This window comes from Lepisosteus platostomus, chromosome 13, assembly GCF_059453375.1.
Source record: "Lepisosteus platostomus isolate fLepPlt1 chromosome 13, fLepPlt1.hap1, whole genome shotgun sequence".
NCBI lineage: Eukaryota > Metazoa > Chordata > Actinopteri > Semionotiformes > Lepisosteidae > Lepisosteus > Lepisosteus platostomus.
In genome coordinates, this window is record NC_142623.1 from 39,705,090 (window position 1) to 39,717,183 (window position 12,094).

The window sequence follows — 12,094 nt, forward strand, 5'->3', positions numbered from 1 at the left end:
TTTGTGGTTACAATTTCCTGAGTCACCAATTTTACACTGATCAGGGAATATTCAATACCTTGGCAATGTCCCACTATAATCTGTTATCACTATTAATATCCTGCTATTATTACTATTAACTCCCAATGGACACCTTTGCAAATTTTTGAAGCAGATACAGGTCCTTCCAGGAAGCATATGGATGAAATGTTCTGCTCATTAAGGTCCTACAACCAAATGAACAAGAATGAGATGAATTGACTTCAAGGATTTTTTTATGAAGGTGTTTGTCATCATGGTTTAAATTTAGAGTTTTTTCAGTTTAATGTCAGCTATGAATCATTTTTATCCTCCGTAAAATAAGACAATCTGTGCTTTCATTTCATTTAAACTGTACAGCTGTATTTGTGTGCTTTTCTGGAATTTAAAGTATGGAAAGATTAGAGGTTATCTGTTCTAGCACCATAAGAACCAGTTGTTGAAGATACCATGGTTTGTAATTTCATTTGTGTGCGCTTAGATCATGATATTGTAAAAAAAAGTTGTCTGCCTTTCCTTTGATTGATTGCCTATATTTCCTTCATCCTCTATTGAATTCTGAAGCCTGTATGGGGAACACTGCAAAGGGAATGGGAAATTTCATCCACTCTTCCGTATCATTTTATACATTTCTAAACAAATTAACCTTCTGTGACCTGCAGCTAAGGTGATGGTTAATGTGTTTTCCTCTAGAAATATGCTAGTAATAAATTAGCCACAAAATCCTTCATGTTGTATGTTCCAGAAGATGTTAATGGTAGCAAAAACATTTGGCAAAGGATTCAAGATACTCGGTCAGGTAGCAAAGCAAGGCTTTTCACCATTTTTCTTTAATGCTGTCATCATTACAGGTTTAGTGGCCTGTGGGTAGCTTTAAGAATTTGCTTGGCTTCTGTGGGATAGAAGGTGTATATATGTAAAAATTTACACTAGTTTTATTTTGCAAAATTATTCGGTTGCCAGGGAGATTTCCGTTTGTTTGGCTGTAGTCAAAAGCCTTTTCTAATTTAATGTCTTTCCAGGTTATATGGCATCCAAGGTTTTTCTTTCCAGGGCAGACCAATTAATTTGGATGGCTTACTGCCCTTGGCTTTTAAGTATTTTTTTTAAATTATTTTACATCGTGAATATGTGAGCTGAGGCTGCTCCTGCTTACTCATCTGGGAATTAAGGTAATGCAGTATGTGGGGGGAAAAACACATTAATAATAAACGGGGGTGGGATGATGTGTTGGCTGGTTTAGTGTTTTTTATATATTTAGAATCGCCAATTATGCTTCTCGTGGCCTTGTGGTTTATGTGCTTATCACGTCTCAGCTCGCAGCAATGATCCCCACAACAGTGTGCGGGAGAAGGACTCGTGTTCAAGCCACTTGTCTTTTACCACGTCACAGGCTGCACCGCTTCATGCAGGTGGTTCAGTGCTGGCTGGAGCAGAGGCTCGCTGAGAGCACTGCACGCCTGCAACTGCCCAGGAGGCCAAGGAAGTCGCAGAACCCAGAGCAGCGATTTCTTTTTTTACATTGTTGAAATGTTTACATCTCTGCTATATTTTCAAATACATTGCCATGGTTTCAGAATTCAGATGATTATGGCAGTAAAAACTGGAGTGTTTAGCTTTGATTAGGAGTTGTAAGCAGGTGGCCTCACCAGGTGTTTTAACTAAGGATTTCGTTGCCTTTTTTTTGGAGAGGACATCTGATTGGTGTTCTAGGTGAAGAACCCTCATTTAAATGGAGAAGGCATGCTACACCAACACCCCGTGAGGAGATTCATTAACCTTGAACGATATGTAAATCTTTCAGTATCTGCTGCCCAAGAATGTAGAATATGAACTGGGAGCAGGAGTAGTCTTGATATCCGAGTCTCCGGTGAACTTGACAGTTAGTTTAGTGCCACCTTAATAGTGTTTATCCTGCTTATACTTGTATGCTACATGCATCTTGTATATGAACGTCTACTACTGCCATTTACAGTAAATATGATCTTGGATATGAAGTTCAAAGGATATTGTGTGTAAGCATATCTTCTAAATGTCTGTACAGTATAGCAAGTGTATTCATGATTGTCACTATAAAACAGGATAATATCAAAGACAGACAACTGAGAACCAAGCAAGTAGATACATTTTTCATGTATGTTTCATTGCCATCATTGTCAGTTCATGGCTGCCTGCCCTTTAAAGGTTTTAACTGTAGTACCAGTAGTGATCTGATGAATGAATTTACCAAAGGATTGTAGACATTTTCTTTATTTAAAAATGGATGAAGGTCTACTGTTTTAGTTATTCTTAAATACGGTAAATCAGACATAAAGGAAATAAGAACTACTGATAGCATCGACTCGCAAATAAGCAGACGATGCATTTGGCTTTTAATTTAAAATTTGGCTTGGTAGTTGTGTATTATTGTATACCCAAGCATTATTACTTTTTTTGCTCATCAGGATATTTCGGATGCATTAATTTTATGGTGTGCTACTACATGGCCCCCACTATGTATTTTATAGATTGGTTTCTGATGAGGCTGCATTTCTAACAGTGTGGGAAAGAAAATAAATTGCCAAAGAGTTACGTTACTGTGAAGCAAAGAGGCAGTAATACTTGTTCCTGCTAAAAGAATCGGCTCTTTCCCAGTTCAGGGGTGGCGCCCCCTAGGGGGAAGGCTATCCCTCTCATGCCCGTTCTCTTCTACATCTTTGGCTCTCCAGACGTTGCTTGCCTCGGATCTGTGACAGTAAGCACGTTAAAGTAGTTTGGCAGAAGGCTTGACACATGGCAAGTAAAATAAAGGCTGTTTGCAGCTTCAGTTCTCAACTTCTGCCACTGCTCATCGCTGTAGTGTCAGGCTTGAATCACCCATATTCAGCAGCTGGAAGTAACTGTTTTTCATGCCAGTGACACCCAGAGCAGTTCCTGTTGAATATTATGGTACCGGTGACGTTTTAATGATCCACTTTTTGAACTGGCACTTTAGTTAAGGCAGCAGGGGGGTACATATCAGAAAATACCCATCTCGCTTATTACCTTTATTTACTGTTTAAAGGAATTGTCCTTCACTGCAGTGCTATGCACTTTAATAAACTTGTCATTAGTTCTTGGGTTAAAATTATTTTGCTGAAATGGAAAGATCATTCCTGTAGTGAAAAAGCTTTACATTTCACTACACATTTCCCTTCACTTACACAGGGAAGGGTCAGACCTTCCATTAGTATTTTCCTCCAGGAATATTTCCAGTCTTGGTGGAGAGGGTTTTTTCTCGGTATCTGCCGCAAAATCCATCTTCCTTACAAAAGCCTCCTTCTGATGCCGATCCTATTATGAAAAGGATAGGTTTTAGTTGTGGGAGTTCTGCAGAGAAGCACACGTAGTAGGTTATGAGCTCAGTGTAGAGCTGCAGGAGTTCGTTCAGATTCCTGCAGATGCCAGTATTCCATTGAAGCAGCTTGGGAATACAAGGATCTAGAAGTTTGAATGTGTGGGAGTGGTTGTGTTTTTAAGGTTTTAAAGGTATTAAGTGCGTGCCAAATCGCACAGATGTCTTTTTTGTTGTTGTTGAAAAATAGATATATGCTCTTAGCAGGAAATGCAAATAGAAATTAAGAAATCTGTACCTGTCATTAATGCCGTACCATGCCATTCTAAACCTTTATTTCTTTAGCATGAAATAAGTTAATACCAGATTTCATGGTTAGCATGTTGATATTTCACAAGCTTGAGCTGTCAGTCTCTTGCTTTTATTAACTACAGAAGTTCGGATGCCTGCACTGCAGCGTTTCTTTTAATCTGAATGAGAGGGTGAAGTGCACTCAATTTTCAAACACTTTCGCGCCGACTTGTCAGGTTTAACCTTGTTCCTTATTTTTTTAAGTTAAAGCAATCTCTTGTACAATGTTATCTCTACATAACAGAGGTAAACAAGGGTAGACCTAACTTTTCAGGTTTACCCCTGCCAGCCACAGGCACTTAGTTATCTCCAGAAGCCTAATGCAGGGGGTATACAATTCTGCCATTCAGTTTTCTGCTTCCCTCTGTCAGGTCTGTCTGCAATAAAATGTACTGAAAATGGCATCGGGTGAAGGTGATAATTAAGACAATTTTGTTTCCCGCTAGAGTGATGGAATGAGATTTGAACAAAAAAGGAGCAGGTGCTGCCCTCCCAAGTTGGTCTGTGAGGGGCTCTACTTATAGGGAGCCCCCCTTCTAATGTGTGATTCCTGATGGTTCCCCAGGAGCCTGAAAGCACAAGGTGCCTCCTTCCTTCCTGGGCTGGCCTGTCTAATGAGCCTGCAGCTTTGCACTGGGGATATTACTATAGCCTTTATTATTATCTGCAGTTACTCCACTCACTCATTTGTATAGCTGGTGGGTAGCACAAAGTAATTGGGGAAAAATCCTTCCATTGAAACTCATGGAACAAAGCTTGAAAATTGTTTCCAGTTATGTGGCAATTATTGCTTTTGCTTCATGGGTGCAGTGTCTGTAGTTTTCATAAAGGAATTGTATTTCTTTACTAATGCATAAGATCATTCCTGTGTATGAATTTAAATAGCCGCTATGTCAGTTACAAGTATATCATCTCTAAATTGCAAACTGAAGGGAAGTGGAGAAAGTCACCATAGCAAGGTACAGCTAAGACTGCACTATCTGGCATTATTAGATTCAAAACTCTTTTGTCACATTTTATCTCTTACTACCAGACGTTCAGACTTCTATGAAAAGCATTTTTACCATTTGCTTTTGCCACAGATCAAATCTTTCAAAAAATAAAATCAACCTTAAGAACATTCACAGAAAATTGTTGTTTTTTTTCCATTTTGAAATGGAAATATTTAACTCAGTTGCAAAAATCGAAAACTGCCTGTCTCTGGGTTTGAGTTCGGATCTTCTACCCACTAATTTAGAGACCCAAGAACAAAAAAAAGGCAAACCTGAATCTTGTTTTCCTGTGCTCAGTACTTGAACTCGTGTCTGTTTGGTGTAGGCCTTTTAAAATGCTTTCTTCTGTAGGTTTTCATTGAGGCTGATTGAGCATTTGAGGTTATGGGCTAGACATTCTTAATGCAGCCTCTACTAGTAACTGTTAGCAGATGGGCACAGGTGACCTTTTCCCAAAATTGCTTTAGTCTCATCTGTGATGCCTCTTGAACTTTATACTTAAAGAAAATTGTTTGAGAATCACTGACAACTGGGTCATTCACCATTTGCTGAAGGTAGACGAATGCTGCCTCTTTATTTCCTGAAGTATGACATTTCTTAGCCTTTCCAAACCATTTAGGAGTGCATAGCCCCTATAGCCATATGGTGAAGAGAGGTGGGAAAAATAAAAATATTTTATTTAACAAATGGACTGCAAAAAAAAGTCCCATTCATCAAATTAAAGGCCTCGACATTAGCTTTTGCTTTTAGTGTCTAGATGTGAATGCTATCTTTGACAGTTTTATGCAAAGTTTAGTGTAATAGTTTTCAGCTATTACTCAGCATTTGTTTCTGCTTCTGGTGATACTACCTGCGGTTTGTAAAAAACGCTGGAAATAAAATGCGTTTGAGGGTTTAGGTGTTTTTGTACTGACATTTTTTTTACCTAAAAAGCCATTCCTCTGTACAACTGAATGTTTTCTTTTGATTTTCAGTGCCCTGATTCCGCCTGCAAACAGGATCTGCTGGCCTACCTGCAGCGCATTGCCCTCTATTGCCACCAGTTGAACATCTGCAGTAAAGTGAAAGCAGAAGTGCAGAATCTGGGTGGAGAGCTGGTAGTGTCTGGGGTAAGGTGTTCACTATTAACGGTTTAGTGAAAATTCTTGCTTCTATTCCTCCTGTATTCCCAGATTTTCTATCTGCCTGAGTGATTGATTTAAAGATGGTTTTGTTTTAACAATGTCACAGTGGTTAGCGTTACTGCCTCACAGCCCTGGCGCCATGGGTTCAATTCCAGACACAGGGTGCTATCTGCGTGGATTTTATGTTCAGTTTCCTCCCACAGTACAGAGACATGCTGATAGGCTAATTATCTTCTAGGAAATTTGTGAGCTTGTGCGTGTTTGTGTCTGTGTGTACCCTGCGATGGACTGTGGAATCCTTTGGAATTCTCTGGATTTCTGCATGAATGGCTTCTAAAATGTGACCTGATCTTTATCGGAGTCATAATGAATAGTCTTATTTAACAAACAACACACACAACATTTTACATTGCTATATCTTTATTGCACAAATGGTAATTAAGGTCAATTAAGGTAATTGATGAATAAAGCATGTGAACATCTTAAGAAGAGGGTAATTGGAGTCAGGTATTCCAATAAATGAGTCAGGGATTCCAATCAATTCAGGTGTGGGTTTGACCTGCCCTGCTGTATATAAAAAATCACAGTTTTGGTTACATGCTCATCACTACTGAATTCTGTTGAAGTCCAATATGACCCGATCAAAAGAGATTTCAGAGGACTTTAGAAGAAGAGTGAAGCTCATGAGACTGGAAAGGGTTAGAAAAGGATTTCTAGACTTGGGCCTCCATCAGTCCACAGTCAGCCAGATGGTTAACAAATGGAAGAAATTCAGCACCATTGCCACTCTCCCTAGGAGTGGGCGTCCTATAAAGATCATTGCAAGGGCACGGTGTACAATCCTCAAACAGGTGACAAAGAACCCTAGGGTGGTCTGATCAGCAGCTACAGAAAGCATGTGGTTGAGGTTATTGGCAATAAAGGAGGTTCCACTATTAACTAAATGTAAGGGTTCACATACTTTTTCCATCCGTGACCTTGATTGTTTAAACCATTTGTTCAATAAAGACATGGCAATGTAAAATGTGTGTTTTTATTAAAGAAGACTCTTTATTATTATGACTTAGATGAAGATCAGATCACTTTTTAGGAGTCATTTATGCAGGAATCCATATAATTCCTTGGATATGCTCTGGCTCCCCTTCGACCCTGAATTAGATAGAGCGTTTGAGATGGATGGCAGCAGTATTTTTAATGCACTATACAAGCATAGCTGCTCCTTTTTTAATGGCAGTACACCCGGACACAGACAAGCATGTTGACAGGATACATTCTTCTAAGGCTGCATCCTTTTGAGCTTTGCCAAACAAAGGCATGAAATAACAAAGCTCTACTGGTATAAAACCTGAAAGGAAAGGGCTGTTTAGTGCGTCGTTCGTATTGAACAAAATTTTCATATGTTTGATGTTTCAGCGGTTTGTAAATAGAAAAGAATTTCAAATTCACTGCTGCCTCAGAAGAGGCCAGAATCCCCAAGTATGTGCAATTATTAATTAGCTCACTGGCAACAGCTTCTCAGTGTAGATTCCTGGAGGAGGTCTGTTATTTGAAGGGAGAGCACTGATGGGGACGTCAGAGGGCTGACTGCTCTCCTAAGGGTGTTAAAATAGGAAGCTCTCCCAGTGAACACCTGGCGCAACAACTAATTTTAACTTCTTGAGGCTGCTTCTTGCTCTGCTGCCTGACAAGTGGAAGCTGAATCATCTCTTTAGAATGAAACAAATAGCTGTCTTGCCCAACGTTACTGTTAACTTGTTTCTGTTTAATGAGCATTACTGATCAGCTTTAGATTAGTTTACAATTTTCTCTCAGTATTAGTGTCAATTTTCTTGAATTTAGCACAACAAAAGGATTTAAACCTTGTGACAGGGAAATTATAGCATTTTATTTTTTAAATACATTTACATTTAGTATTTTTTATTAAACCCCATGCTTTGCAACTGCATGATTATAGCACTTATGTGGATTATCTACCCACACAATTGATTATAAATTCCTTTTTTAAAATGTAAATAAATCATGGATTCGCAGAATTGACCAGTCTTGAGAACAGTGGTCCCCACAATGAGATCATTTCAAATGGATCACCTTTCCATTTGAAACTGGATTGTGACCTGCCATGCATAATGTTTTACGATAGATGGTTATTTCATCAATTGATTAAGACTAAAATTAATTTCATCAATTGAATTAACTTTGGCTTGCATTGCAGTTATATTTCAGAGAAGCATGCACTTCATTAATGAACAGTTTTCAAGTAGTATTTAATTTGCTGCACTTCTAATGCTTAGAATTTCCAATACTATGGGCTGTGTCATGTAGCATTAGGTTAAAGCAAAACTGTGCTACCTTGTAATATATAGGTAGTAAACTTTGTTAAATTCAGGGTTTTTATGTATAGATCTGGGGATTTTTGAGTTGAGCAGCACATGCAGTATTAGTCCTCAAGTACTTGGAAGTGGCTTATGCTGAGAAGATTACCTTACCCAATTGTAATTTCCTGGGTAGAAGTAATGCCAAAAAGTGCAGTTGGAGATTTAACAAGTAGTGCTCATCTGCCTGTAAGTGCAGTTCGATCAAAAGGCACAAAATTTGCTTAAGGGAAGAAATTGCACTATCTTATAAAGTATCTCTTCGTTTTGGGGAAAAAAGTAACTGATATTTCATTTTTTTTAACAATGACTCCCTGTAAAAGGGTGGTGTTTTGACAGTTTTGTAGGCCTTATTGTAAATGATTTGACAATTTGTGACTTTTAATCTTGACGTGGCTAAAGTCTTATAGTTCACTCTTTTGTACTGGGTAAAACAGGGCTGTAAAAATAATTTAAGCCATTAGTTGTGTTCCTGTAGTGAAGAAAACATCCTACAGGAAGATAATGCAAGCTCACTGTTGGAGGCAGAAGCCAGTGGAAACTTCAGCATGAGAGTCACTGAGCATTTTATTAACTCTGCTAAATGAATTCTTGGGTTATGGTATTGGCATCCAAACCTTACTCCTGAGTTATGCAAAATTACATATGCTTAAGCAAACTTTTTTATGTGAAAAATGAATGATGAAGATAATTTAGTGGAATCAAACTTTTTTTATATCAAAATCTTCAAGAACTTGAATGTTTGAAAAAATAAATGCTTAGATATCCAAAAGCTAATTTGGAAAACAAGGAAGAAACTTATTTGAAATGAGGGTATAATAAACATGCCACAATGATTGACAGGTAGAGAGGCATATTTCATGTCTTATGTTATTGAGTAGAAAATGTTTGTAGCAAAGAGCAAGATGGCTTCCTTGCAGAAAAGAAAACTGGAAATACTATTAGAAAATAAACTACAGTGCACCGCTGCAGAAACATAATTACCTGTCGCAGAACAAGCTGAATGTTTAATCACTTTAGACTTCAACATCCGTCTGTTACTTTGCAAGAAGTGGTACACGCGAAAAAGGCAAACAAGTGTTGTCTCTGCACTGCGGAGTTCTTCTGCTCCTGCTGATAACTTAATTCAAAAAATGGCGTGTTTATATTTATGGTTCGCAAGTGCAAACCACTGAAAAGGGCATTTTATATCTTCTGGAATGAATGTGATCAGGTATTTCTTTATCTTGTTAAAGAAATCTAAAGTTTTATAGCATCATAATTAAGGTTAAATTAGTTTTAAATGCTACTTCAAGGTTTGTCTGCATTGGTTTCATTTCATGTTTGTACTGCTCATAAGTCTTGTCTTTTGTGTTAGATGCATTGCTGCCAATGATAAGACCAGTTATTCTCAATGAAAGTCAAATATTCAGATGTTTGTAATTTTAATAAAAACTTCACTGACTTCCCATCCCTGCTCACTAGAAGAGCGTGCAAGTACACAAGTGCATTTTAAGCTTCCTTTCATGTGTTAATTAAATTATTTATAGCAGAGATTGGTTACACTTAAGATAGAGTACTTAACGACAGGTTGTTTCTAATTGAGACATTGGGTTATATAGGCAGATACATTTTGAAATTAAGTTTAATCTTTTTAGGTATCTGAAGCTTTCTCTAGGAGTTTTTTTAACTCCTCCTTTGTAACAGCATTATTCTCTAATTATCAGGTGGACAGTGCCATGTCTCTGATCCAAGCAGCAAAGAACCTGATGAACACTGTGGTTTCAACGGTGAAGGCTTCTTACGTGGCTTCCACCAAGTACCAGAAGTCCCAGGGCATGCAGTCTCTGAACCTGCCGGCCATCTCCTGGAAGATGAAGGCACCCGAGAAGAAGCCTCTGGTGAAGCGCGAGAAGCAGGACGATGGGCAGACCAACAAGGTCAAGAGATCTTCGCAGAAGAAGCATATCAACCCTGTCCAGGCCCTCAGCGAGTTTAAGGCCATGGATAGCATTTAACCTCTTAGGATCTATATTTTGGCTATCAGCGGTGAGAACAAGCGGAAATGAGCATTACTGTTTAAATTTAGAACTGGGCTTGAAGTCTGTAGGGACACATTCTGAAAACGTCCTTGTTGTTTTTGTTACTGATGATCGTCACCCTAAGCCTCACTGATTTTTGTCCAGATAAAGGGAAAAATATCAGTTCCTGACTCTCCTGCCTATATCTGAACAATCTCTGTCTAAAAGCAATAAGGTTTATAGTTCAATTGAAATTTCCATCTAGAAGTACATAAAGTGACTCTGGAAATGCAATTGTAAAACAGTAGCTGCTGTAGGATGTCTTGAATAGGCTTTTCTGGATTTAATGTCAAACATTTTTGCTTTGTCAGTTAATTAAAAATGCTTTAATCACTGTGACCCTCGACCTGTCACAGCTTGCTCCAGTTTTCAAACTTTTATCATTAACCTTTTGAATTCTAATTTCTGTTGGGTCCATATGTTCGTTAACTAGGTAAACAATCTTTTGTATTCTGTAATTAGCTATATTCTGATCCTTTAGATTATATACCTAAACAAACTCTACTGTTTGCCTTCTTTATCTATACAGATTCCAGTAGATTTAAGACAAAGGGTGTTACTATTTGCTAAATGCAGAAAAGTTTTAATTTTGGTTTAAGAGTTGGAACCAAAGACCGATTCCTTACTTTCGGTTTATTACAAATTATATCACTGCTGAATTTATTCTTGACATGGATACTGTATTAATAGATCAAAAAGTTTTAATTGTATTCATAAGGGTTACCATAAAGATTTTAAATCATTTTAATAGGAAATCTATATTTTACACTTTTGATATTTGATATCTATTAAACGCTTCAGATTATCTTCATACCAGTTAATTACCAACTTAAAGCCGACATGATTTTCAGTGATTTCAGCAATCCTTAGACTTTATATATTTGTCCAGACCTACCAATGCAATACTAATTATTTGATTATATAATGCTTTAATGATTTTTTTTCTTTGTAGAATATGGAACGTTTGCAGATAATACTCCATGTTTTTTCTGCATAAAGAGTTTTCGTGGCCTTGTTTAGAAATGACTTTTTTTAAATGAAAATGAGATGCAGGCTTTAGTTCATAAAAGAAAGCTGTTGACATTTGCAAGCCCAGAGCAAAGGAGATTGATGCAGGTTTCTCATGTTGCATTCCGATATTCTGTATGTTTAAAAATAGGCTGCCTGCATACGTCTCAAATGAAATTAACCAGTTAACATTTAAGAGCGGTTGCTTACTATTCCATTAAACATGCCGCTATTTAAAAAGTGCAGCGTATTTATAATTTGGTTACCTTCATCTTGGGATAACTTGATGCACACTGTCGGAAATGTGTTGGCTGTTTATCTGCTGAAAAGGTTAAACAGTGCATAAATAGCAAAGGGGGGATTTTATCAGTTTATACAGTGCTAATGAGATTCTCTACTTTAAAATGTTTAGGTAAAATGTGCTATTTTTTACATTTAAAAAAAAAATCCCTCTTACAAATGACAATCTTATAGAGGTTTAGAAATGTATGCTTTGCTGTGCCCATTTTTTACAGAACCCGGAATGCATTTTGACTTATTGCTGTGCAGTGTATCACTTCTGTATCCATTTCCATATATATAAAGAATAAAGTTTCTTTTCTAATGTAGTAATTATTTTGATTTGTACAGACGTTTTTATTCTATTTTCTAAGGTATTTCTGAACAGTCCCTTAAGATTTCAGACGTCTTGTCTGACTTCCACAATTGTGTAACACAAATCTAGTTTCTTTAGTTTTAGCTAAGTTTTTCAGATGTACTGTATTACCAAAAGATTCCAGTACACTCTAGGCAAAGGTAAAGATTCAACTTGGGTATGTTATGTGCTTTAATTTGGAGTATTTTAAGTTCTAATAAA

At 37.4% G+C, this 12,094-nt stretch overlaps 1 protein-coding gene across 2 annotated transcripts in view; it reads left to right on the forward strand.

Annotated features, from left to right (window-relative positions):
* Positions 1 to 11,853, forward strand: part of ctnna1 (catenin (cadherin-associated protein), alpha 1) — a 103,821-nt gene extending 91,968 nt beyond the window's left edge. For both annotated transcript variants that reach the window (XM_088604611.1, XM_088604609.1), the window contains exons 17-18: positions 5,649 to 5,783; positions 9,877 to 11,853. In XM_088604611.1, the coding sequence (XP_088460737.1) occupies positions 5,649 to 5,783; positions 9,877 to 10,167 (426 nt within the window). In that variant the 3' untranslated portion in view covers positions 10,168 to 11,853. The remainder of the gene's footprint in view (positions 1 to 5,648; positions 5,784 to 9,876) is intronic.
* The last annotated feature ends 241 nt before the right edge of the window (positions 11,854 to 12,094 follow it).